Genomic DNA, 27,831 nt, shown 5'->3' with positions numbered 1-27,831 from the left:
TAAGAATATATGATATATTAAAACATTACTAATAAGATTTGTTTAATTGTAAAGGATTTTTTCATATCAATTGATATTTATTTTTATTTTTTTTTCAAATTATAATATCGCATTGATAATGTACCATCCTGGTCGAGTCCGTACGTAGCCTTGTTAGTATCATCCTGGAGGCTAAGGGTCAACCTCCGGACGAAGCCTATCAAGGGTTCCCCAGAAAATCATTCGGAGACAATCAGTTTAGTACTTCATGATAAAAGACTGGCCATCCTGACAAGATGATGTGTAGTAACCCCAATCACCACAAAGGAAGTACGCCTCACACAGGCTCCAGGTTTACTAGGCATGAGTGGAAGACCAAGTACTCAGACCTTGTTTCCTAGTTCTCTGTATATACTCGCCTCAAACCTTCATTTGAGGCCACACATTCATATTCACAAAACTACTTTGTGGCATGGACCGAAAATCCATCACCGAAATGGACCGGCAACAAATACGATAACTCTGACCATTTCTCAAGCAAATTCATCTCTAATGCCTAAACGACCAAATAGTTTAAACATGTAAAATAATTAAATTTTTTCAAAACAATGTTAGTTATTAATCGATAAACGTAACTTTAAAAATAAATGGTGGGTAACCATTATTGATGGGTTAAGGATGTTGTGCAGGATTAATGGTTTGGATCAAATGATTATAACTCTTGCCTTTAGAGACAAAGGTCAATAGTTCAATCTTTATGCTCAGCAAGACTAAATGTTTTTTTTCTAAAACAACCACTCTACCTTATATAGTGGTAAGACTCTTTATATCTCAACCTACTCATAAATCATCGAAAATGATATTGAGATCGAAAACTAATAGAAAGCGACATTAGATGATAATTCAATTACTTTCATTTTAAAAACTATATCGACACAAAATGTGTATATGGGTTGATTGGGTTCCATAATATAAAGATATTTATTAAATAACCGTATTATAATAAAAGATATTTTTTTTATAGGAATTGATGAGGTGGACGCGTTAGATTTAAAATAGTAACGCGATGTACTAATAAAACTGATAAAAGCAAGTGATGTCATAAAAAAAAATTTCTTTCTTTGTTTGTGGTATGATTATGTGTGCGCTACCGATAGTATAAAGATTCCTCTTTATAACCTCAATAATAATATAATATCTATATATGAGACAAAAAGGTTAATAATAAATACACCCATTTGAGTTGACCAATATTATCAGGTACCTAAAGAGCACACAGAGAAAAGAAAGAGAAATGGAAAACGGAATGAATAAGGCGAAGAAATGTTGGGGATTCAGAGGAAATCCAGAGCTGAGCAAGGCGGCTGACACAACAGTCAGAGGTGTGGTATATATGCTGTTAGCCAAGCTGAACCAGTCAGACCCCAGAAACGTCATCCCTCTTGGTCACGGCGATCCTTCTGCTTTTCCATGTTTCCGTACTTCTCAATCTGCTCAAGATGCAATCGTGGACTCCCTTCGTTCTGCCAAGTATAACGGATATTCGCCCACCGTCGGTATTCTCCCTGCTAGAGTGTATGTACCCCCTTTATATATATATATTATATATATTATAAAGGATTGCATGTATGATTAAGGGTATGGTTGAAAATGGTCACGGGTTAGTTGCTGTTAATGATGATTTAAAGTTAAATCTCATAGAAGCATGGTTAGGTGAAGTAATTAGTGTTACATATATGTGAATATGTGTTTTTTTTTTTTTGACATTTTCGAAGAATATGGATTTGTAGAAGGGATAATGGCATACGAATGTAACCATCTATGATCAAATGGTTATGTAATGTAGTGACCTATTCAGGTGACTATGTAATGTATGCACCTATGTTTTCTTGGCTATACTATGTAAGGTTCTTTTTATTTTGGTCGATCAATGTAAGAATCTATGTATTTTTTTTTGCTATACTATGTAAAGTCCATACATATTTTACATAGTATAACCAACAAAACATAAGTGCATACATTACATAACCACTTAAATAGGTTACTACATTACATAACCGTTTGGTTTACATTTCAATGCCATAAACTCTTTGTAAAACATATGGCCATAAAATAACATAGCCCCATTGTTTTGATATCTTACTCTGTATCTTTTTATTGTGTGTGTCAAAGGCTGTGTAACATGTGATTCCTTCTGTCCTTTTTGAAAGGGATACTTTTTTCATAGGCCACCCACCCACCCTGTTTCCAAAAATGCTACTACCGGAGTATTTAATTAGTTCGCATATGGGTATCTGATCTCTCCTATCATTCAATAGCAGTATGTATCTAAAACCACCCAAAGTTTTAAATTTATACCAGTAAAATTATATTAATAATTTGATAATCCGTTTACACTAATTAACACTGGGCTAGTCAAACAACGATATTTTCCAAATAAAATATTGCATGTTAATTGTTGCAGCAAAAATAAGAAAATAAAATGATATTGTTTCGAATGAGTGTGATGTGTTTTACAGTTCAACAGAAATTAGGGGAAAACAACTATTACTATAACATCTGTCCATGGTTTTGGAGTTTCAGTTGAGCTACTGCCATGCATTAAAAATTGATTATTACATAAAAATACAGCATTATTTTGTGGGAATATGCATCAGTCATGATTCTATGATCAATGCGATGGTTTTCATTTTATATCCATTCTTATATAGGGCTGTAGCGGAATATCTATCTCAAGATCTTCCAAATAAACTTTCACCAGATGATATATTCCTGACAGTAGGTTGCACACAAGCTATTCAAACCATATTAACCGTTCTTGCCGATTCCAAAGCAAACATTCTACTCCCTAGACCCGGGTTCCCGTATTATGAAGCTGTTGCTCAATCATGCCATTTGGAAGTCCGTCACTTTGACCTTCTTCCAGAGAATGGCTGGGAAGCTGATCTTGATGCAGTCGAAGCTCTTGCAGATGAAAATACAGCTGCCATCGTTATAATTAACCCTGGAAATCCTTGTGGCAATGTTTACACATACCAACATTTACAGAAGGTGTCTGCTTCTTTTTTTTTTTGTTAATCATTTTCTAATGACAAAAGATCTGTTTTGTGTATTCATATCGACTTTTCTGGCCCATATATTCACCAATTTTGTAAGGTTGCTGAGACTGCAAAGAAGCTTGGAATATTAGTGATCGCTGATGAAGTTTATGATCATCTTGCTTTTGGGAAAAACCCTTTTGTTCCTATGGGAGTTTTTGGATCACTTACGCCCGTTGTTACACTTGGTTCCATATCCAAAAGATGGATTGTTCCTGGTTGGCGGCTCGGGTGGCTTGTCATCAATGATTCTAATGGCGTCCTCAAAGAACACGGGGTTCTTTCTTTAGTTCTTTTCTTCATATATACATATAGATATTTAGTCTTTAAAGAAATACTTTGCATATACTTTATGTCTAATTGATATTTTCTTCTCTAACTTACCTCCCAGATCATTGATTGCATAACAGGATATCTTAATATATCCTGTGACCCTCCAACGTTTATCCAGGTTCCTTACTAGTTACCAATATACATGCCTTTTATAGCTACAATGTCAACTAATTAAGAACGCTTGTCCTTATATGATCTTGGGTTTGTTGTACGTATAGGGAGCAGTTCCTGATATACTTGGAAAAACCAAAGAAGATTTTTTTACAAATATTGTAAGTATTATAAAAGAAGCTGCAAATACTTGCTATGATGGGATAAATGATGTCCCTGGTATAATCTGCCCCAGCAAGCCTGAAGGATCGATGTTTGTAATGGTAATGAGATAGATGCTCAGCTTTTTTTTGAATGGTTTTTAATGTCATATCATCACGTTGTATTTGATTTACAGGCTTTTGTTCTTTTCATAAGTTATCACTAATTCTTGTGTCCGTGTGAATAATGATCGAATTTCAGTTGATATTTAATCTCAAATAAATATAGTTGTAAATGTTAGAGAATAGATTTATGTAAATACCTTAGGAAGTGCTAGACTTACCTTTGATTTATGTTGTCAGGTGAAAATAGATATTTCCGTCTTTGAGGACATTCAGGATGATGTGGACTTCTGTGTCAAGCTTGCGCAAGAAGAGTCGGTTATAATCCTACCAGGTAAAATGTTATTTTAACATTAAATGCTAGTTTTTAATCTCTTGTGCTGGCCATTTAGTTCTAGCAGACACAACACACTTCATTTTTAAAAATTTATTACTATCCAATCTCACAATGCATGTCTGTATATGTATCTTTTGCTATCTTGTTTTGAGAGGGCTACATTTTACATATAGCGTCATTTTCTTGTAATTTTGAGGAATTCTATAGAAATTCCGAGCTATCACTTAGTCTAGGTTTTTTAGAGGGGGGGGGGGGGGGGGGGGGGGGGGGAGTTTGAGAAGTCATGACTAGTCATGACTGCTTGACATGTTGGCTATTTGAAACAGAATTATAGACCCGTCTATATACAGTTATCTATTTTTACCCTTAATACAGTCTTTAAAGAACTGTTATGCCATTTTGAATCAACTATACACTTTGGGCGACCTTTATACCCATTTGATCCATATCCATTTTTAGGTAAATATAACACAGGTTTACCAAGTTACCTAACAAATGGTTGAAATTGCCACCTTTAGTGTGACCATAATACTCACTGTATTAGTTGTTCGTACTTCAGGTATAACCGTCGGACTCAAGAACTGGCTGCGGGTAACCTTTGCAATCGAACCTTCAGCTCTTGAAGAAGGCATTAAGAGGCTTAAAGTTTTTTGTGAAAGGCATTCAAAGAAAGCTTAAAACATAAGCAACACTTATTGGATCATCTCTCTTTGATCTCCCCACATTTCCTGAATAAGGAAACATGTTGGATCGTCAACTGCTCGTTGGATCGTGTAATACAAGTTATATGTCTCTATATGCCCGTATGCTTAATTATGTACTATTACTTGAATAAACTACATTTCATTGGAAGGTTGCATCTGCGCTTCCTTGTATCTACACAGTGGTTCTTTTTCGGTCACATCTTTAGTATGAAAAGGGTAATCTCAACCATGAAAGTAAATCCAGTTGCTGGAAATAGCTACAGTTTCGCATGAGGTGTTGACTTTTTAATTTACTCGTATTCTCTTTGTAAAGTGTTCTGTTTTTCATTTAGTTCCAAAGGTTTTGGTTATGGGAAATGATTTCCGTAGCACAAATATTGATAAATCTACCGTATAGTATAATTGTTAAAATATGCTGCACAAGTTATTAAAACATATTTATGATAGATTTATTAATATATGTGGTACAAAATTCACTTTCTTTTGGTTATAGGTGGCAAATAAGGTGAGGTGGATTAACGGGAGAAAACAGGAATGGGTCAAAATCAGGTCACGCTCTACCTTATTGCCTATATAACAATTATTTTATTGTGCTGCTAAGTTAAGATTTTTGACAATATTCACTCGTAGAGTTTCTGAATTTAACGTCTTTTTTTATAATTATTTTAATATCACGCCTTAAATAATAGAGTAGTGTAGTTTCTATGAAATGATTAGTACGAGTATTAAATAGGGAAGGTTCTATTCATATATGAATATAAGTAATTATAAGTATAACTTGATAATTCATAGGTGAACAAATATGTTCACATATACGATTCACATATGAACATCAAGTTATAATATAGAATTTCTCATGGTTCTTCCAATTCATATGGTTCTCACATGAACCTTTTCCGTTTTAAATAATATGTAAATAATATGAGATATTTTATATATCGATGAGGAGCAAGTTATTTTATATAAACTATTTTGTTGTATTAAAGTTTGTACTTTACTGTGAAAATTCAAAAGTGGTTTTTTAATGTATAAAATACTATCTTGTAATCTTGTATGTATGTAATAATGTACTAGATTATCATTTTTCTTTAATTATATAATTTCATATTCTGTCAAAGATTGACGTATGAAAAAGTTATTGCATGTTATAATATGATAATTGTTATATACAAATAGAATAATGATTAATATATCTAAATGGTGTGCTTAAAAACATGCCAAAAAAAAAACATGATAACACATTTTATGATGAATGATAAAGATTAAAGAAAAAAGAAAATTCATAATAAATGGGTTAGTAGTAAAAACATTTGCTTCTGGATACATGAGTTATGGTTTGATCATCATTCCATGTAAATGTTGGAAGACCTTTTCTATCATTTAAGTAGAAAATAGAAACAAAGCCTCTCTACTTAGGTAGAGGTAAGTCATGCCTACATCTTAACCTCTCTCATAAACCGTTGAGGTATTGAGCTCAAAACCCGTAAAAGGCGGCACTGGACAGTTTCTTTTTTCATAATACATGAGTCAACCATCTAAGGCTATTTGGTTAAAAAGATTAATCATTTTCCTTTCATCCATATATTATGTAATGATTGCGCTAACTTATTTCTAAAGCTAATATACTATATAAAATTTAAATCTTATTAGTTGCAATAATACATATTAAAATACAAGATTCTTTTCTTTTTCATTCTCTCTTTCTCTATAATGCAAATCCAAGTTTCACAACAATAACTACAAACTTATCTATTGATTGTCATTTATTTTCAACAAAGTATATTCGAAATTTTTTTGATACATAGTTTAAAAGTTTGATATTATTTGTTTAGAGAAACTAAACACATCAAAATCGTAACAAACACGAATGATTTGTATAGTTTTCAAGCCTTCCAATTCATTTGTTTAGTGGGTAGCAATTAATTCCACTTCATTGTATTTCCAATTTTTCAGAAAATTCATTGTCGGTTGTTTTATCCATTCATTCATGATGGTGGTACGGTTAAATCACAATTGTGGGTCGGTTGATTTAATTCCCTAAAACAATTGCCCTCAAAATCGGTTGTCCATCATTCCCCATTGAACAGTAAACAGGTTTGGATAGTAAATTGTTGACTAGTTGTTATTAGGCCGTTTTTTTTTTAGTCATGTTTGTAACTCATTTTTACCTCCAATGAACTATAATTAACTTTTGTTGGTTTTTAATTTATTTTTAGAATAATTGTCATAAATCGTTCCTGTGGTTTGCTCGATCAAAGACATGGGAATTCTAAATTATTTTTGGCGATTGGATGTTCATTGATTTTCGAATGGCATCATTCTCGCTCAACGCAAGTTTACTAAAAAGTTTTTTGAAGATGTGGGTTTCTTGGACTCAAAGCCAACGGCTACTCTACTTCTACAACATACGAAGTTTTCTAATTAACTTATATAGATGATTCGACTACTCGAAGAGTTGGGTGCCACCGGCTTAGAACATGTCACCAGTCATTGTTATAATCAATCTGCTCTTTGCCAAGAATCATGTAGTCTTCCATAATTCTCAAGAGAAAAGGTCATGGAAGGCTTGATCCATGTTAGTTATTACCAACACAAAGTCAACTTGCTGACCTCCTCACAAAGATCATGCCTCCAAATTAAAACTAAAACTAAAAATTAAACCAAACTACTTATGAAGTAACTTGTTTGGAATTAATTCCAAGTAAAGTTGAATCTATTGTTTTCCATGTTTAATATTTTTTCAATAATAGTCGGAATGGACCTTAATTGTATTAATCCAATCCCAAGGGGAAAAAGCAATTGTGATACATCTTAACTTGTATTGTTTTGCTTATGTTTACTAACTTTTTACAGTATAAGTTTAATATTAAGAATTGGCAAGAACAAAATGTTTTTTAACTGCAGGTATATATAAAGATTCCATTTTATAACTTAAATATATATATATATATATATATATTTGTTTTCAAAAATGTGTTTAAATAAGCATAGTACTAGTAGGTAGTGGGTAGTAGGTACACACAAGAACCCATTTGGGTTGACCATATAAGCTACTATTAAGTAGCCACCCCAGAACAAAGAGAGAGAAAGAGATGGAAAATGAAATGAATAAGGAGAAGAAATGTTGGAGATTCAGGGGAAATTCAGAGCTGAACATGCCGGCAGATATAACAATCAGAGGTGTGTTATATATGCTGTTATCTAAGCTGAACCAGTCAGACACAAGGAATGTCATCCCTCTTGGCCATGGCGATCCTTCTGCGTTTCCATGTTTCCGCACTTCTCAATCTGCTCAAGATGCAATCGTTGGTTCCCTTCGTTCTGCCAAGTTTAATGGCTATTCGCCTACGGCTGGTATTCTCCCTGCTAGAATGTACGTACCCCTCATCCTATATCTATATTATAAATGAATGCAACAACAACAACAACAACTGTACCCAATCCCTGTGCGGAGTATGGGGGAGGTGAGCTGTAGACAGTCGTACCTCTACCCAAAGGTAGAGAGACTGCTTCCATAAGGACCTCCGGCCAAGCGTATGTAAAAACCGTGCGTATGTAAAAACCGTAAAAAGAGTAAAGTGTTTATACTTGTCTGCCGAGAAAATGCCAAGACGATATACATGTCCGCTGGGTACGGCTACATTAAGAGTAGGGAATAGTAGCAAACGTACGGCCGAAAAGTACCTAAGCACAGTACATAAAAAAGTCCGCTGGGTATGGCTACATGTCCGCTGCGTATTATAAATGAATGCATGTTTGGTAAAGTTTATGGGTTGTGTTTTGTTAGTATGCATCAATCACCGTTATACGAAGAATAATGTCTTGGTTTACATTTTATAGGGCTGTAGCAGAGTATTTATCTCAAGATCTTCCATATAAACTTTCACCAGATGATGTATTCCTGACACTAGGCTGTGCACAAGCTATCCAAACCATCTTAACCGTTCTTGCTGGTTCCAAAGCAAACATTCTACTCCCTAGACCCGGGTTTCCAAAATATGAAGCCATTGCTCAATCATGCCATTTGGAAGTCCGTCACTTTGATCTTCTTCCAGAGAATGGCTGGGAAACTGATCTTGATGCAGTCGAAGCTCTTGCAGATGAAAATACAGCTGCCATCGTTATAATCAACCCTGGGAATCCTTGTGGCAATGTTTACACGTACCAACATTTACAAAAGGTGTCTGCTTGTTTTTGTTGTTAATCATTTTCTACTTGACAGAAGATCTGTTTGGTTGTATTCTTAATTGACTTATCTGGGCCATATGTTTTCCGGGTTTTTTTTTTTAGATTGCTGAGACTGCCAAGAAGCTCGGAATATTAGTGATTGCTGATGAAGTTTATGACCATCTTGCTTTTGGAAAAAACCCTTTTGTGCCTATGGGAGTTTTTGGATCAATTACGCCTGTTGTTACACTTGGTTCCATATCTAAAAGATGGAGCGTTCCTGGTTGGCGACTTGGGTGGCTTGTCATCAATGATTCTAATGGCATCCTAAAAGAACACGGGGTATTTTCTTTAATTCTTCATTTTTCTCAGATGCAAATAGATATCTTCATGTCTAGTTGATTTTTTCATTTCTAACTTTCTTTTCTCAGATTATTGATTGCATAACAGGATATCTTAATATATCCTGTGACCCTCCGACGTTTATCCAGGTTCGTTACTAGTTACTATTATACATGCCTTTTATCGTTACAATGTCCACTAAGAACACGTGTCCTTATATGATCTTGGGTTTGTTGTACGTATAGGGAGCGGTTTCTGATATACTTGGAAAAACCAAAGAAGATTTTTTCACAAATATTTTAAGTATTATAAAAGAAGCTGCTAATATTTGCTATGATGGAATTAATGATGTTCCTGGTATAATCTGCCCCAGCAAGCCTGAAGGATCAATGTTTGTTATGGTAAGGCCATGACCTGTTCTTTTCATAAGGCCATCACTAACTCTTCTATTACTTGTTAATTCTGATTACCTTTCAGTTGATATTTGATGTAGAAAAAAGATTCATGTAAATGCGTTGAGAAGAGTTGGCTTACCATTGGTTTATGTTAATAGGTGAAATTAGATATTTCCGTCTTTGAGGACATTCAGGATGATATAGACTTCTGTGTTAAGCTTGCCCAAGAAGAATCCGTTATAATCCTGCCAGGTAAAATGATATATCAACACACTTGGATTTTCAATATTTATTACTATCCAAAAGTTATTGTGTGCACGAACTCTAGGTCAGCTTTATTGTATTTAGGAAATTTGAAGTTATGGTTATAGTAACACTCAAAGTGAATTTTGCTTATGTGGAACCGGTTACCTCTCCACATGGATAAAAATTCCAAATCAATATCACAAACCCAGATTTAATATCTTCATCCTAGATTTAACCTCAACAAACCCAGAATTCATAAGCCGCAAAGATTCACAACTCAGATCTATTCAAATAGTTTGTTTCATCTTTACACAAACATAACATATATACATCTAGATCTTAAAACAAATAAAATCCCTACATATAACAAGAAAAGAAATAGAGATTAAGAAGAGATTAAGAAAATAAATAAAAAATGTGTTGATGTAGCAGCAAGAACACCACCACACACCACCGTCGACCACCACTACTTACCGCTTCCACAAGTTCATCAACCATTTGAGAGAGCCTGTTGTAAATCCTTACCATCAATAAACCCACTCCGATCCAAATCAACCATCTGAAAGCTCCGGATTACTTCCGGGTTGAAGGAGGCATTGGCATAAGCATTTAACTGAGTTGAGGAGTTGCTAGAGATGCGTAATCCGTAACCAGATGTCCCTTGTAAGTAACGACGCTTAACAGCTGACCAATGATTCTCAGTCGGAGAATGCATGTATTGACACACTTTGTTCACAGCAAATGCAATATCAGGCCTAGAAAGAGTAGCATACTGGAGACCTCCAACTATACTTCGGTATTTTACTTGATCCGAGATAGCAGTGCTATCACCATTAGAGAAAACCACAGATGGAGAAAGTGAAGATGGAACTGGTCTGGCATTGGACAAATTTGCGCGTTCCAAGAGATCTGTAATATATTTGGATTGAGATAGAAACAAATTTGAACTTGTACGTGTGATTTCTACACCCAAAAAATAGGACAGATGTCCCATGTCTTGAATGGCAAAGGAACAACTAAGCTGATGAACAACCTGATCAAGTACCAAAGGGTTGTCACCTGTCAAAATAATATCATCAACGTACACTAGCATATATAGCACTATACCATGAGCACAATAGATAAAAAGCGAGGGATCAGTTTTAGATCCTCTAAAACCGATGCAAAAAAGAGCCTGGGAGAGAGGATGAAACCACGCTCTTGGTGCTTGCTTTAGACCGTACAATGATTTGTGCAATAAACACACAGGATCAGGTTTTGACTTGTCAACAAAACCTGGCGGTTGTTGTAGATATACTGTTTCCTTAAGATCACCATGTAAGAAAGCATTCTGGACATCTAATTGTCTCAAGGGCCAATGGTTAGCTGTAGCAATAGATAAAACAACCCGGATAGTGGTAGCCTTGACAACAGGGCTAAAGGTGTTAGTGTAGTCAATGCCCGGTTGCTGGTGAAATCCCACAGCAACAAGTCTCGCTTTATGGCGAGTGATAATGCCTCGTTGATCACGTTTAACTTTGTATACCCACTTGCAATCAACTACATTTTTTCCAGGTTCACGTGGCACTAATGACCATGTGTCGTTTCTTATCAGAGCCAAATATTCATCCTCCATGGCTTTACGCCAAAGACTCAAAGAGGGTTCTTGTTAGCAATAGTAAAGGTTGCGGGTTCAGATTCGGAAAGAGATGTAGAGGTATGATTTGCAGATGGATCAAAAAATTTTGTTTTAGGCGGATTTTGGTGAAGATTTGAAGGACGTGTGTGTGTAATGGGCTGGGGTGGTGATGATGTTCTAAAGGAGGGAATAGGATCGACGAGTTGTGCGGGTTATGTTGAATGTTGTACTGGTTGGATAGAAGGAATGAGTGTAGTTGTCGGCTCAGGTGGAGGAGGTGAATCAACTTTGCAGCTGACTCATCGGAAACTGGGTTGATCGGAGGAGGTGGAGGTGATGGATTAGACGAGAAGTATTCGTTTGGTTGGGAGGTAGGTGTCGGTGGCGAGGTGAGATGACGAAATGGGAAGAAGTGTTCATTAAAGCGGACATGACGAGCAATATAGAGATGCTTAGTCTCTTGGTCAAAACACCGATACCCGTGATGGGAGGTAGGAGGTGCTATACCCCAAGAATGTGCAAGGAGTAGACCGAAATCCATTTTGTGTGGATTATAGGATCGTAGGTGAGGAAAACATTGACAACCAAAAACACGGAGAAAAGTGTAATTGGGTGTCCGTTTGAACAAAAACTCGAAGGGAGAGGTGCGTGTTGTGTTTGAAGAGGGCATGCGATTGATAAGGTAGACTGCAGTGTCAAAAGCAAAGTGCCAGAATTTAGATGGGACACCGGATTGAGAAAGTAGAGTGAGACCAGTTTCAACGACATGTCGGTGTCGTCTTTCAACAAGGCCATTTTGTTCACTTGTGTGGGGACAAGAGAATCTGTGGATGATGCCTAGATTTGAGGAAAAAAAGAGACAATTTGCGAAATTCACCACCGCCATCGGTTTGGATTGATTTCAGTTTTGTTTTAAATTGACGTTCTGTCATAGCAACAAATTGAGTAAATATATGATAGACATCATATTTACGTTTCAAAGGAAAGAACCACATGTAACGTGAAAAGGCATCAACACACAACAAAAAATAAGAATGACCATCAAAAGAAGGGACGGGTGAAGGACCCCAAACATCACAATAAATAAGATCAAGAATATTCGAAGCTTTATTGCGAGATAATGGTAAATGCAATTTGGAAGACTTGCCAATAGAGCAAGCAGTACAATGACTTAAAGAACTATTACTAGAAAGTGGTAAATTAAATCGAGATAACATTGTAGAAAATAATTTGGAATGAGGGTGACCCAATCTTTAATGCCACACGTCCGGAGAGACTCGTACAGTGGTGAACACAGATTTTTGGATAGGTTGATAGCTCGGTAGACAAAAGGAGTAGAGACCTCCATTACTTGGACCCGTGAGGAGGGTAGAATGGGTGACCTTGTCCTTCACAGAAAAGAAAGTTGTGTGAAATTCAAAAAACACATTGTGTTCTTAGCAAAACTTTTGAACGAAAAGAAGATTTTATTTAATTTCAGGGACATGAAGGATATCTCGTAAAGAAAGGCTTTTATTGGGTGAATACAAAGTTGAAGAGCCAATATGTAAAATAGAAAGACCCTTACCATTGCCAACATGAACATTGTCATCTCCAAAGTATGGCTGAAACGTGTCAAAACTAGAAAGATTAGGAGTAACATAGAAATTAGAACCTGAGTCAGGAAGCCATGAAGTTGATGTAGGAGAGCGAGAGTTAACAGCATAGTTTAGCAGACGGCTGCCTATTACGAATTACGGAGGGGTCTCGATTTGGGCATTGTGACGGGAGATGACTAATTCCACACTTTCTACAAGTACCATATATAGTGTTTTGATTAGTTGCCCAAGAAAATTGATTTCGATTACCTCCACCGCGATTTTGGGAATGCAGATAATTTCCGCGACCTCTAAGGTTGTTTTGAGTGTTGCCTCGGTTATTATTCGACCTATTTGTATACAAAGTTTGTGGCGATTGATTGGATGATGGCTGAAGTTGAAAACCAAGACAGGCAACCAGTTGTTGAAGGGCTTCCATGGTATCACTGGGAAGCGAAGAAGAATTTCTTTTAGGGCTCGAAGACTGTGGCAATGTAGTAGTCGAGAAGGTTTGAGCGGGGGTTTAATCGGCCACAGGTTTCTTGACCCGTGCAATTCAGAGAATGCGAAGGGGTCGGTTGGCCAAGTATTGTTGATTTCAAGTTGTTGTAATCATCAGGAAGACCGGTAATAATATGCATCACAAGATCTTTGTTTTTCAATGGTTCGCCAATATTTGCAAGGGCATCAGTATACTCATGTGCACGAGTAAGATAATTAGACGTTGATTCACCTTCTTTCATCTGAAGTCAAAGGAGTTGAGATTTAAGGGTATATTCCCTAGACGAGATTTGTGGGGCATATGCGCGAGCAAGAGATAACCACATGTCACGTGAAGGACTTCCTTGTACCTGTTGGAATGATGCTACAGAAACAGTAGACATAATGAGCATGCGTACATGAGCATCATTAGATAACCAAATCGGATGATTAGGGTTTGGTTGTGAAGTGGATGCAACATCTTTGTCTTTGTCGTTTTCTTGTATTGTTGGAGACGGACATGGAATTGTGCCATTTATGTATCCAAATAAACCATGTGTGGTGAAGAAAGCCTCAAGCATGGATTTCCAATGTCCATAATTAGTTGGAGATCATAGTTTGAAGGCAAATTTGTGGGAGTTGTGGATTGCTTTGTCTTGGGTGGAGATAGAAGCAAGCATTGCCATAGTAGAATAAGTTAAATTTTCTATTTAAAAAAAATTAAAAAAATAATTAGGGTTCCGACAGCTGTCCGGCGGCGAAAATAAAATCAAAGTGGTGGGTTTTGTCTAGAATTCGTCAAGGATTACAATGGTGGTGGCGGTGTACAGTAACGCACCGGAAAAACAAGTCAATTGGCCGGATTTTGAATTTTCCGGCGAAGGTTGCGGCGGCGGCGAAATTTTGTAGGGTTTTTCGGTTTTTCGATTCAAATCTAATGGGATCGGAGGTGTTGTGTAATTCAAAGATTTAAGAGAGTAGTTGAAGGAAGACGGATTTAGGTTTTTTTTTCTTTCTTTTTGGCCGGAACTTTTTTGGTGGTCGGATTATGGCTCTGATACCATGTAAAACCTTGTAGGTTATTGTATTGAATTGTAATAATGAGGATTACAAGAGGTTATATTTATAGAGTCTACAAACCTAATACATGGAAACTAATAATATGTAAACTAATGCTAATATGGTAACTAATACTATCTTAATAGTTGGTAAGGAAATGCGACACCAGGTTTTGAGTGGGATTCGGGTACCGGAGGTGCTGACGGGGCAGTTGGGTTGTAATTTGAGTATGACATTAAAACAACTAATTTTTGTATTGGGGGAAATAATTATAAGGTTTGTTTATAGAAGTTGATTATATATACACACACAAAAGATGGCGATGGAGATGGTAAGTTGGAAGGAACGCATGAAGGTTTTTGTATTGGATGTTTCAGGGAATAGAGTACATATATGCATTAAGTATTTTTTTTTTTTTAATTTCATTTTAATTGAATAAAATTCAGCCATACATGTCATGTAAGCAGTCAACGGGTCAAACTCAAAATGATGACCGACTAACTTCTAACCCGGTAACTTTTTTTACTATGGGACTCTTAAATAAGTTTCCTGAATACAATAAAGCTGACCTAGAATTCGTGTACACAATAACTTTTGGTGATTAGTTGACTGCACTCCAGCGCACTTAACCCTTTTAACAATAGTAAGATTTTCTTAGAATTTAAGGAGTTCTATAAAAAATTCCAAATTGGTCTGTTTTTCGAAGGGGGAAATTGAGAAGGCATGACATATTAGCCATTGGAAACAGAATATAGACCTTTTACATGTATACGGGTCAGGTTGGATGACCAGCAAGACTAGCAGAGGCGGTACCAGGAAAAAATTTCAAAGGGGGCAAACTTAGAAAACTTATAAAAAATAAATCTAAAAGGGGCAAAATGTTAAAAACCTATAGAAAATTTTTAAAATTTTATGAAAAATTTAAAAATACATGACAAAATTTAAATTTGGAGGGAGACATTGGACCCCCTTGCCCCCCTTTAGTACCGCCCATGAAGACTAGCATTCGGTTTTTTTGAATTTTGTAACTAGTTTCTATAGAATTGAAAGAAACTGTATACAATTAATTATTTTTACCATTAATTTCCTTAAAGAGCTGTCATGCCATTTCAACTAAATTATAAACTTTGGGTGACTTCTGACCCATTTGATCCATATCCAGTTTTAGGGAATAATCTTTTATATGAGATGAAATAAGAACCCAAATTGATCAAGTTACCTACAAAATGACAGAAATTGCCACATTTTGCTTGTTCTTCAGGTGTAACTGTTGGACTCAAGAACTGGCTTCGAGTAACCTTTGCCATTGAACCTTCGGCTCTTGAAGAAGGCATTAATAGGCTTAAAGGTTTTTGTGAAAGGCATTCAAAGAAAGCTTAAAAGTTAAAACATAAGCAACACTTATTGGATCATCTCCCCACATTTGCTGAATAAGGAAACATGTTGGATCATCGGCTATTATACAAATTATGTCTCTATATGCCCGTGTGCTTAATTATGTATTATTACTTGAATCTATTAGCTACATAGGAAGGTCGCATCTACATTTCCTTGTATCTACACAATAGTTCTTTCGAAGCAAATCTTATGATAGGAGTGATCTCAACCATAAAAGCAAATAAGGTAGCTTGGAATGCTTAGAGTTTCGTATGAAGTCTATAGGGATAATTTCATATACGATTAAACTCTAAAATATCATATATGGCCAACTAATATTCTAAATATAAAAAATGTCATTATTAATTAGGGATAAAGGTATGAGAGTGTAACCAACTATGACCAAAAGGCTATATAATGTACCCATCTACTCGACTTGCTATCTAGTGTAACAAACTTTGTTTTTTGGGTTATGTAATATAAGCTACCGGCAATAAAAGGTTTCCAGCCAGTTATATGTAATATATCTGAATCTATAACATATCATACTATCATCATCATCATCCTCACTAAAATCGCCGGAAAAATTAAAATCGCGATAACTTTGTTGTTTCTTCAAATTAAGACTTGAAACTACCACCAATCGACTTAAAAATTGATCCCGCACAAACCCTAGGCAAAAGATGTTGAAAATAAAGTTCGCCGGAAAAAAATGGTGATTCGCCGGAAAAATTAAAATCGCGATAACTTTGTTGTTTCTTAGAATTAAAACTTGAAACTACCACCAATCGACTCAAAAATTGATCCCGCACAAACCCTGACCAAAAGTTTTCGAATCCAACACTCGCCGGAAAAAATGATGATTCGCCGGAAAAATTGTTGGGATTTATTATTGTTGGAAGAACCTTTCTAATTTGATAGAACTGAGTTTCCAAACCTGATTTGATACAACTGGGTTTGTATCCGAATGACTTTTGGTTGCCGGTAGCTTACATTACATAACCCAAAAAACAAAGTTGGTCACACTAGATAGCAAGTCGAGTAGATAGGTACATTACATAGCCTTTTGGTCATAGTTGGTTACACTCCCATGCCTTTACCCTATTAATTAAACTTGAAATATATCAAAAATGTCCAAACTATTAGTAAAAACAAAATAGTAAAATCTTTTAAAACTATAAATAGCATGTAATTCCGGTTTTCCTATTAAACTCTTGTCTCTTTCTTTTCTCGAACAAATTTTGATTACATTCTTTTAAACAACATCAATCAATATGATATTGCTAAGAAAATAAAATACATATTACACACCAGACATGCCGGAGGTCTGCAGACTTGTTCAAATGTGGACGAAATTATTCACATATGCTATTCGCATATGAACATCAAGCTATCATTTAAAGGTTCTCATGGTTCTTTCAATTCAAATGATTCTCATATGAACCTTATATATATATATATATATATAATATTAAATGTTTAAGTAAACATTGTACTACTAGGTCCACACACAGAAACCCATATCTGAGTTGGCAGATAGTATCGAAGAGAGGGAGAGAGAGAGATTGAAAAGGAAGAAAAGAAAAGTTGGGGATCGAATCAGGGGAGGTTCATAGCTGATCAAGCATGGAGGCAGATTTAACAGTTAAAGATGTTCTATATATGCTGTTATCTAAGCTTAACAAGTCTGACCCCCGAAACGTCATCTCTCTTGGCAATGGCGATCCTTCTGCATTTCCATGTTTCCGCACTTCCCAATCTGCTCAAGATGCAATCGTTGACTCCCTTCGTTCTGCCAAGTTTAACGGCTATTCCCCTACCGTCGGTATTCTCCCTGCTAGAATGTACGTACCCCCATCGATCTTATATACACACACACACTATAAAAGAATGTATGCATGTTTGATACATTTTATGGGTCTTGTTCACTTAGATGAAGTTCAAAACCTTCCCTGGGTAAATATCTTGGGGTGGCTAGCTAGAAAGATGGTTAAAAATGGTCACCCTGATTAATTAGCTAGGCTGATATGTAAACTCGCCATGATATATAATGTATGATAAAGTCTATGGATCTTGAGTTCTTAGAAGTGTGGAGTTTGAAACCATTACTATACATGTCAAAAGTGTTGATTGGATCGGAGTTGCTGTTAATGAAGAATCTTTTAAGTCAAATCTCATAGCTAGAAAGCATGGTTAGGTGAAGCAATTGGTATTACACATGCCCATAAAATATCATACAATAGTTTTTATATCTTGTGTGCAAAGGTTGTCACATTTGATTCCTTCTGTCGGAATATTTTTATCCAAGAATCTCTCTTATCAATTATAGTATGCCAAAATGTATTACCAACTGTTTTGTTAACAACTGTTTTGTTAACAGTTGACACTTTAACACTAAACCTCCCAAAGTTTTAAATTTATACAAGTAAAGTCATGTGATAATTTCATCATCAGTTGATACTAATTAGCTAACTCTAGTCTAATCAAGTAACAACAATTTTCTTTATATATATAAAAGGTTGTAATTTAATTGTTGCTGCAAACATGAGAAAATAAAATGATATCGTTTCGATTGACTCTGATGTGTAGCAGTGAATACAGAACACAGTTTCGAGTTAAGTTACTTCTATGCATTAATAGTTGAAAATTACGTTACAAATTAAGAGTTTTTGGAAGTATGCATCAGTCACGATGATACGATCAATATCTTGGTTTTCAATTTGTGAATCTTTTATAGGGCTGTAGCAGAGTATCTATCTCAAGATCTTCCGAATAAACTTTCACCAGATGATGTATTCTTGACAGTAGGTAGCACACAAGCTATTCAAACCATATTAACCGTTCTTGCTGATTCCAAAGCAAACATTCTACTCCCTAGACCCGGGTTCCCAAATTATGAAGCTGTTGCCCAATCATGCTATTTGGAAGTTCGTCACTTTGACCTTCTTCCAGAGAATGGCTGGGAAGCTGATCTTGATGCAGTAGAAGCTCTTGCAGATGAAAATACAGCTGCCATTGTGATAATCAACCCTGGGAATCCTTGTGGCAATGTTTACTCATACCAGCACTTACAGAAGGTGTCCACTTGTTTTTGTTACCTTGTTAACACACACTTGTGATAGGGAGAAAATGACTTTTCATATATGACTATTTAATAATGGAATAGTCTCTCATGATTACATGCATATAATAAGAAAGGCAAAACTCGACAGGGCCTCAAGATACAAGTAGGCCGAAAACTAGGCCATAATAAAAGTCCAGCAAAACTGAAAACATGTATAAAAAAGCCAAAAACTCAGACATTAAGGTGTTTTTGGCCCCGGGTGATGACCCAAGCCGCCTACAGCAGTTCCCCATGGTCGTTTTGACTGGTCATACGTCGAAAACAGAGCTTGTAGCTCAAGTTATGACCATTTTAGTGAAGCACCTTCAGTTTCACGATCTTGGGTCTCTAAATACAAAATGGATAGGCTACCTGCACCTGCTAAGGTCAGGGCCCACTGGGGTAGTTATAACAGACGCAGGTTTGAAACTTGTTGTGTGCGATTTCGTTCCTAGATCCATGTGGTGCTCTGGCTTTGGGTTCTCACCGGCAGTCAAGATTGAAGGATTCCTAGACCGGAAGGAAAAATTCCTTCATGGGATTATAGGTTTTCTGGCCACGTACCCTTTTTTTTGGACCTGCATTAAAAAAAAATTGTCGTATTTTTATTGACTTTTCTGGGCCATGTATTCGATAACTTTTTTAGATTGCCGAGACTGCCAAGAAACTCGGGATATTAGTGATTGCTGATGAAGTTTATGACCATCTTGCTTTTGGAAAAAACCCTTTTGTTCCTATGGGAGTTTTTGGATCAGTTACGCCTGTTGTTACACTTGGTTCCATATCCAAAAGATGGATCGTTCCTGGTTGGCGGCTCGGGTGGCTTGTCATCAATGATTCTAATGGCATCCTCAAAGAACATGGGGTTCTTCCATCAACTCTTTTCTTAGATACAAATAGATATTCAGTCTTTAATAAGAAAACTTAGAGTATATAGTTCATGTCTAATTGATTTTTTCATTTCTAACTTTTTTCCAGATTATTGATTGCATAACAGGATATCTTGATATATCTTGTGACCCTCCAACAATTATCCAGGTTCCTTACTAGTTACTACTAATATACATGCCTTTCATAGTTATAATGTCCACTGAGAACACTTGTGCTTATATTATTTTGGGTTTGTTATACATATGTATAGGGAGCTGTTCCTGATATACTTCGAAAAACTACAGACGACTTTTTTACAAATATTGTAAGTATCATAAAAGAAGCTGCAAATATTTGCTACGATGGAATAAATAATGTCCCTGGTATAATCTGCCCCAGCAAGCCTGAAGGATCAATGTTTGTTATGGTAAGGACAAATATGGTTTCGGCTTTGTCATATCAGAAGGCTGTGCCCTGTTGTCTTTGTTTTACATGTTTTTATTAGTTTTGTAAGGTCATCACTTATAACTTTTCTGGTAAATACCTTAAGAAGAGCTGGCTTACCTTTGGTTTATGTTGATAGGTGAAATTAGATATTTCCGTCTTTGAGGACATTCAGGATGATGTAGACTTCTGTGTCAAGCTTGCCGAAGAAGAATCCGTTGTAATCCTACCAGGTAAATAATATTCAGGTTGGATGACCACCAAAAACTCTCGCAATCTACTTCTTTGAGTTTTATAAGTAGTTTCTATAGGATTGAAATAGACTATATGCCCGTTCGAATACACTATAAAGTTTGAGCAAATTTTGACCCATTTGATACATATTCGTATTTTTGTAATAGTCTTTTGTATCAGTTTTGACCCAAATTTACCAAGTTACCTACAAATTGGTCGAAATTTCCACCTTTAGTCTGACGTTAGTACTCACTGTATTAGTTGTTTGTTCTTCAGGTATAACTGTCGGACTCAAGAACTGGCTTCGGGTAACCTTTGCCATGGAAACTTCCGCCCTTGAAGAAGGCATCAAGAGGCTTAAAGTTTTTTGTGAAAGGCACTCGAAGATAGCTAATGAAAAGGGTAATCTCAACCATGAAAGCAAATAAATTTGTTGCAGACTTGCAGCGAAAGGCTGGAGTTTCATATGAAATCTTGAGTTTTTTTTTTCCTTTTTGTTTCTGATGCAACAAATTGCATACTGTGTGGCTCTGTCACATTTTCCATAAAGTTAGTAAACACTACATTTGCACATATAAGAACACCGAGGCAAGAAACTTAGCACAGCATTTTTTAGTGTGATTTATGACACTAACGAATAGTCCTCTTACACCCTCTAGGTGTAAGATCATACAAGTTTGAACCATACGAGGCCATCAAAGAAGCATCGGGTTGTGCCATTTTGAACACACACTAACGTGTACTCTAAAAAAGTTTCCTCAAAGACCAAAAACAATAATCAAAAGTTTTGATATACGAGATGGGTAATATTAATATACGAGATGGGTACCTGCGTAATGCGACGGGGATGACGGCAACGGGTGGTGCTAGTGGCGGTGGTGGTACGATGTGGTTATTAATCTAAAAGTAATTTACGTAAATGGCAGTGTAGTTATTTAATGGTTAAAAGATGTATCTTTTGTAAATAACTTTATTAAGAATATTATAGAAATATTAGGTAAAAACATTTAAATTAATTAATAAAGATAGATATTTTGGATAAATATGAGTGTAAATAATTTATGGATATATTGGGTATATTTAGTGTGTGTGTGTTAGAAATGTGTTGAAAATTAAGGGTATTTTAGTTATTGTAAAGGTAGTGAGTTGAAAATAGAGGAGGGTAGTTTGTTTATTAATATAGTATAGAATAGATAATACTAATAAAATACATACATATATATCTATACTATCTTATAATAATTATCACATTCTCTCTCATAAAAATGTTAGATGCAAAATTATCATTTTACCCTTGATTAATTAATTTACATCATCAATCCCTTATCTTTTAAAATATCTCCACTATATCTTTACATCAATTACTTACACCCACCAACAATAGTTCGTCACCACCACGACCGCCGTCACCACTACCAGTCGTCGTAATGACCAAACCGCCGTTGCATCGCGCGGGTACAATGCTAGTATATATATATATTTTAAACTTATTGTTTTGTAATACTGAAGGATAATAATGTAATATTTGTAAAAGCATGCGATATTTATTTATTTTATATCTAATTTGTAAAGAATTTTGTGTAGAAACTTTTTTAAAATCTTAATTATTTGAAACAAGAAATCAGACAATCTTTTTTGCACACACATGAAAAAAAATTGCGGGTATTTCAACCCGCTTTGACCCAAACCCGTTTGACCCGCATTTCAAAAATGACCCGCTTTGACCCAAACCCACTTTGACCCGTTACCCAAACCTGCCCGACCCGCCCATTTGTCAGGCCTAATCAAAACTTGCATAGTTTCATATGATACCCTGTAAACTACTCTTTTTAACTAAAAACATCATCACTTGAAACAAAATTTAAAACCAAAGCAATGCTAAGTTTATAAGAAAAAGTATATTACACTTCACAATCCTCAATAGTATACAAAAGTACCAATCTCTTTATTCTTGCCATCTTTTAACAGTTAATAATCTCTCGGTCTACAAAAAAGAACAGATAATATATATGTCTTCACAAAGCCAGATAATTAGACTCAACAGTTGAGCACAAATCTCGTACTTTAATATACCGAGAACTTGCCTTTTATTCCTCTGTACAGAAACCTCAAACCAACATGGCCGCCATCATTTGAACCATCCAAGATTTCCCTTTATACCCTTCTTGGCCAATGAACTGGGCTAAGAGATCTTGTTCTACTTCAGACCCGAGTTCTTCATCGTGTCATATTCTGACAAATTATGCATCTCTTTATGCCTTTATACTTCTGAGTCTTCTACTTCAGAGGTCAGAACAAAGCTCGGGAATGCCAATGTTATATCCCTGTGGATAATGTGAATCATCAGGTTAGAAACCTATTACATGTATTCTAGAGACTTTGCTCACAATTTGAATGAAATATCTACTTGTTAAGTAATAGACTAATATGTGGCAATTTCAACCCATTCACTTAAAAATGGGTCATTATTTGTGCTTTATCTCTAAGGGGTCAAATGGATTTCTGCAGCTAAAAGCCGTACAGATAAAATGGATTTAAAGGTCGCCCAAAGTCCATCTTTAAGGTAGAGCCTAAAACATCTCCTATATTGTTTTAATCAAACGTGTAGACTATTTTCATAGTAATATTAATCTTGAAAACATAAGTAATGCTTGAAAATTTAACAAGTTATAGATTAAAAGGTGTATGTGAGTCAAGCAAGGGCTGTTTTGACAGGTCACCCAGCTCGTCTGACTCTCCCATCTTGCTACCTTCAAATAGAATTACTAATCATTTTGATTGAGAAGAAAAAATGTATCAAAGGGTCTAGGTATACTCACTTTAAGTATGGAAGGGTCATATTCTTGATGAGAGATGGATTTTTTGCTACAAATTGCTTCCATTCCTCTTCATCTATCACTCCATCCCCTTTTGTATCTGCATCGCTAAATGTTTTATCAACTATCATTTCTATGACATCTTCTGAAAGTACCAACTCAGATTCATGTAATAGTGCTATAACCATCTCTTTCAACTGCCACATGAAAACAAAGTTAATAAATTAACTTAGCATCAAAATGTACCCTTTTGGTGACCATTGTAAACAAAAAGTAAATAATACTAACCTCTTCTCTTTCAATAAAGCCAGTTCGTCTAAGATCATATAGCCTGAAAGCAACTGTCAAAAAGCGTTTACCTTTAGAAAACAAGCGAACATCAAAAAGCGTGTAAGCATATGATCTAAAAAGTGTTGTTATAGAGGAAACTCACATGCAATTTTATCTTCAATTGGTGCATTCGGATGGAAAACACCTAATGATCGAACAAACTCTCCACATTCAATAACTCCATTACGTTTCACATCAAACAGATCGAATATCTACAAAAGAGGATTAAATTATACATCTTTGGTGATTCAGGATTTCAGGTTATCTTTTTTTTAGCTGATTTACATGGTATATATTACTTTCTAAAGACATACCCTGTCTGCAAATAGATTTCGCCTGTTTCTGTTCCTGAAAAGTGCAAGCTGGAATTCTTCCTGAAGATGATATTCGTAAGAAAGGGTTAGCACTTAATCTACTCTGAATTCGGAGAAGTATAATAAGCTACCATTTGGATGTGTGCTATGAGGTGATCACATGATCTTAATTAATCACATTAAAAATCTCTGTAAAACAGTTGTAGGAGATATTGTTTAGATATGCTAAATGAAGTTGTAATAAGACGTTTTAGTGGATGGAAAATTCTAATTATTTGCTAAGATACTTGATTATAATGACCAGAAAGTTTTCAAAACTAGGTCGAATGAGTAGAATAAGGTAGATTCAATTTTACGATTAGATAATCAATTTTGTTGCGGTTGAAGCGAAACAGATTGCCCAAAACACAGTTCTAAAACGAAAATCAAAACAGACCATACATCAATTTCAAGAATACCTTGTGAATGAGGCCATCATCGATAATGGAGCTACTCAACTTCTTAAACAGCTCAAACAAAGCCTCAACTTCACTCACAGTGACTGCAAAATTCAAGATCATTAAATATGCAAGTTTGGAGAAGCCCGTATTCATAATAAGGCAAACTCAATCTTCCTATCTAACACATAACGTTTATTCAAAAACTAAACGAACCCGGATCATGTATTCATGTAGTTACGGCACATGAAGATTAAAATGAAACCATAACTTGATTCAAAAAGGGTAAAATTTTGAGAACTCACATGGGGTTTCATTAGAGAGTAGAGTGGGATCCTCATACCCAGGGGAGTGCTTAACGCCAGTGGAGCAAATGCAACCCATCAAATTCAATATAAACTTTCAAAGAACGATAGGTTTCATAATAAAGATAGCCCTTTTGATCTGTGAATGTAGTTGTCAAGTAATATAGGTAAGTCAGAGAAAAGATTTTGCTCAACTTGATCTCACTATGCAACAAGATATGCATACGTTGAATATAAGCTGGTGTCCCTTTTAGAGAACACAAAAAAAATTAACAATAAATTGCTAGAAAGACAAAACCAATTTGAGGATGATGTGAAAGGTTGTGTCTTTCCAATCAAAAAATAACCACATAAATACACATTCAAAGGAACCACATAATTGGCATATTGCAGGTTGTAGGTAGACTATTTAACATATTATGGGCCTAACTTGAAGTTATAATACACCTAACGACTTGTTTGACCCATGCAAACAAATTTATTTTGCAAAAATATGAAAAAGACTGCATAGAAAATGTTTTCATCAATCAAATGTAGGATTATATTACCAAAGATATTAATACAATACAAATCCTAATTGGGACCATATTAAAGAAAATCTATTTAAGCTTATAAGAAGAAACCAAACAAAGGGAAGGTTGGAACTCTATGCACCACAGAAAGATAAAAATATATATAAAAAAGGTATTGAAAGCTCCTTTTAATATGTTTAATCACATTGAAGTAATATGCATAAGCAAATTTAACCTATACAGACATACATATAAAATATCCTAAAATGTAAAGATTATCATGAACTCAAGTATATAACAAACCAGAAAGGCGAAAACCAATAAAAATTTTGACTTTTTTTGGTTGAAGATGTAAAAAGCAAAGAACAAAATGCACAAACTGCTAGCTAATCCTATTACCATATTTCTGCAAATCTTGCAGAATTGCATTTCATGTGGGTAAACAGTCCATATATTTATAAACTCTTACGTAACGTAGAGGGAGCCCTGTTCGGGCTAATTGGGGAAAATGGAGTTTTTTTTGTCAATGATATACGCGGCCTAACTGGTAATTTTGTGGTTGTTTTCTAGACTCTTTTCTTAGCCATCCTAAGATTCTTACCCAGTGAGGTTCGAACCCAATATATCTCTTAGATTACACTAAGTAGAAGTGTTCATAGATGGACACTGAAAACCCCGGTTAAGCGCGTACATTTGAGTCAAAAACTCGCTTTAAAAAAAACAAACCTAGTCCAGTTCATTATACCAGGTGGCTATTCAAGACAATTCACAATACCCAATATTGGCAACATATTCACATGTCAGTATATATCATCAAAAACTAAACTTTCAAGATGAATTCTTGCTCATCGAATAACCAAAAAAAGAGAGTTTTTACAATGTTTTAACTTTTAAGAAATATAGTTTCAAGAAACTTAAATCTCAAGCATTCAAAACCCACTTTATAATCTTTAATACAATGCCAAAAATGAAGGAAAGTTTCAACATTTTTGTTAAATAAAACACAAGGTGTAAAATTGAAGGGTTTTGGAGATAGATATGAAGGGTCACCTGACTCCAAGAAGAAGAAGAGATGATGACAATATTTGTGTTGAAATCTTGTTCGTTTCTATGTGTTCAATGCATATATATGTAGTATAAAAAATTGTGGGCTTTTCTGTTTTTTTTTTCTTTTTCTTTCTCTTTTTAAACTTTTGCAAGATTTAGGTTAAAAAAGGTTGATAGATTTTCAATCCAGCTAAAGGTCAGTGTCTTGTCATTTTCTGAACATCACTTTCTTGACCTTTATGTGCTTGCCAAATTTTTTTTTTTTAACCACAAAAATGAAGTATTATTAATAACTCAAACTAGCAAGAAGCTAGCATAAAAATAGGTACATAGACAAACAATAGAATAAACGTAAAGCCAATCAAGAAATACATGGCTTACTACACCAACTATCCCAATCTAACTCCACTTTTTTAGCTCTATTCGGAGTCCATAAAAACGTCATGGATCTAATCTCTTCAAAGATCATATGAGCCGTAGAAAATACTATATTATGCACTGCATCATTCCTCGATTTCCAGAGGCTCCAAATAGCAATAAGAATAATGGCATTGAGCATTTTCTTCCAATTTTTATCCCCAGCTCGAGAATAATGAAAGGTGTATAAGTCATGTACATGAAAAGCATAAAAAGGGTTTACCTTACACCAAGATCCAATCAAATCCCAAACCTCCATGGAAAAGGGTCATGCCGTGAGAATATGATCAAGAGATTCATCAGCAAGATTACACCTAACACAAGATAAAGACCTCATTGTAATCCCCCTTTTATTGAGTTGAATTAGAGTCGGAAGTCTCTATCGATTTGCTCTCCAATTTCTTATATTCACCTTCTTTGGAACCCAATTGTTTCAAAGTGTAACACCCCAATAATTTTAAATTAATAAATTAACCTTTTTTGTAGTTTTGACATTTAAAATAAGTTCCTAGTATTTTGTTTTTGGATATGGGGTTAATTTAGTTGAAACTTTAGCGGATAGCGGGTAAATTTACCCACAAAAGTGTGAGGGGGCGTGGCATCACAATAGGATGCCAGCCATATTGTTTTTTTTATTCATCCTTCCACTTCTTTTCTTTTCACTAGCCTTCACATCATCATCTTCTTCTTCTAAATCCTTCACCTAATCTTAACAACTTTCAATTGTGAAGCTAAAATCTATAACAATCATCATCAAGAACAATAACCTATTATCATTCAAGAATTAAAAGTTAGGGTTTGAGTTAAAAAGGAGGTGGTGGCCGAAAATTCAAGAGGAAAGGGGGAAAAAGGAATTTGTGACCTAAAGTCTTAAATTAAGTTCTTGAATTCCTTGAGGTAATTATTTCTTAATCTA

The 27,831-nt window shown here is 35.3% G+C and overlaps 3 protein-coding genes across 7 annotated transcripts; 2 read left to right on the top strand and 1 right to left on the bottom strand.

Annotated features, from left to right (window-relative positions):
* The first annotated feature begins 1,096 nt into the window (after positions 1 to 1,096).
* On the top strand, positions 1,097 to 20,744 carry LOC122584673 (tyrosine aminotransferase-like). 2 transcript variants are annotated; one of them, XM_043756717.1, is made up of 7 exons: positions 1,108 to 1,554; positions 2,691 to 3,030; positions 3,136 to 3,354; positions 3,469 to 3,528; positions 3,629 to 3,784; positions 4,025 to 4,118; positions 4,681 to 5,182. In XM_043756717.1, exons 1-7 carry the CDS (start codon positions 1,274 to 1,276, stop codon positions 4,797 to 4,799), a joined length of 1,269 nt encoding a protein of 422 aa, XP_043612652.1. In that variant the 5' UTR covers positions 1,108 to 1,273; the 3' UTR covers positions 4,800 to 5,182. The 2 variants fall into 2 exon arrangements, with proteins under 2 accessions (XP_043612653.1, XP_043612652.1); XM_043756718.1 differs by lacking the exons at positions 4,025 to 4,118; positions 4,681 to 5,182 and adding an exon at positions 20,643 to 20,744 and having other exon boundaries at positions 1,097 to 1,554.
* On the top strand, positions 7,852 to 16,319 carry LOC122584674 (tyrosine aminotransferase-like). 2 transcript variants are annotated; one of them, XM_043756719.1, is made up of 7 exons: positions 7,852 to 8,198; positions 8,666 to 9,005; positions 9,116 to 9,334; positions 9,424 to 9,483; positions 9,580 to 9,735; positions 9,888 to 9,981; positions 15,971 to 16,319. In XM_043756719.1, exons 1-7 carry the CDS (start codon positions 7,918 to 7,920, stop codon positions 16,087 to 16,089), a joined length of 1,269 nt encoding a protein of 422 aa, XP_043612654.1. In that variant the 5' UTR covers positions 7,852 to 7,917; the 3' UTR covers positions 16,090 to 16,319. The 2 variants fall into 2 exon arrangements, with proteins under 2 accessions (XP_043612654.1, XP_043612655.1); XM_043756720.1 differs by lacking the exon at positions 15,971 to 16,319 and having other exon boundaries at positions 9,828 to 9,905.
* A 1,876-nt stretch (positions 20,745 to 22,620) lies between the features above and the next one.
* Positions 22,621 to 26,588, bottom strand: LOC122602505 (calcineurin B-like protein 4). 3 transcript variants are annotated; one of them, XM_043775130.1, is made up of 8 exons: positions 26,502 to 26,588; positions 24,940 to 25,078; positions 24,656 to 24,738; positions 24,198 to 24,257; positions 23,987 to 24,095; positions 23,842 to 23,912; positions 23,557 to 23,750; positions 22,621 to 23,061 (listed from the first exon to the last, which is right to left on the bottom strand). In XM_043775130.1, exons 2-8 carry the CDS (start codon positions 25,016 to 25,018, stop codon positions 22,998 to 23,000), a joined length of 660 nt encoding a protein of 219 aa, XP_043631065.1. In that variant the 5' UTR covers positions 25,019 to 25,078; positions 26,502 to 26,588; the 3' UTR covers positions 22,621 to 22,997. The 3 variants fall into 3 exon arrangements, with proteins under 3 accessions (XP_043631065.1, XP_043631061.1, XP_043631067.1); XM_043775126.1 differs by lacking the exon at positions 26,502 to 26,588 and having other exon boundaries at positions 24,940 to 25,220; XM_043775132.1 differs by lacking the exon at positions 26,502 to 26,588 and having other exon boundaries at positions 23,842 to 23,894; positions 24,940 to 25,212.
* Positions 26,589 to 27,831: the final 1,243 nt, after the last annotated feature.

This window comes from Erigeron canadensis, chromosome 1 (genome assembly GCF_010389155.1).
Source record: "Erigeron canadensis isolate Cc75 chromosome 1, C_canadensis_v1, whole genome shotgun sequence".
Taxonomy (NCBI): domain Eukaryota; kingdom Viridiplantae; phylum Streptophyta; class Magnoliopsida; order Asterales; family Asteraceae; genus Erigeron; species Erigeron canadensis.
This window is presented reverse-complemented; position numbering and strand designations above follow the sequence as displayed.

Coding starts and splice junctions, on each gene's coding strand:
- LOC122602505 (XM_043775130.1), bottom strand. CDS start 25,018: ATGGGTTGCATTTGCTCCACTGGCGTTAAGCACTCCCCTGGGTATGAG. Junction 23,913..23,986: donor AATTGAAGATAAAATTGCAT/GTGAGTTTCCTC, acceptor TGTTTTCTAAAG/GTAAACGCTTTTTGACAGTT. Junction 23,751..23,841: donor GCTTTATTGAAAGAGAAGAG/GTTAGTATTATT, acceptor TTCATGTGGCAG/TTGAAAGAGATGGTTATAGC.
- LOC122584673 (XM_043756717.1), top strand. CDS start 1,274: ATGGAAAACGGAATGAATAAGGCGAAGAAATGTTGGGGATTCAGAGGA. Junction 3,031..3,135: donor CATACCAACATTTACAGAAG/GTGTCTGCTTCT, acceptor CAATTTTGTAAG/GTTGCTGAGACTGCAAAGAA. Junction 3,355..3,468: donor GCGTCCTCAAAGAACACGGG/GTTCTTTCTTTA, acceptor CTTACCTCCCAG/ATCATTGATTGCATAACAGG.
- LOC122584674 (XM_043756719.1), top strand. CDS start 7,918: ATGGAAAATGAAATGAATAAGGAGAAGAAATGTTGGAGATTCAGGGGA. Junction 8,199..8,665: donor GGTATTCTCCCTGCTAGAAT/GTACGTACCCCT, acceptor TACATTTTATAG/GGCTGTAGCAGAGTATTTAT. Junction 9,736..9,887: donor AAGGATCAATGTTTGTTATG/GTAAGGCCATGA, acceptor TTATGTTAATAG/GTGAAATTAGATATTTCCGT.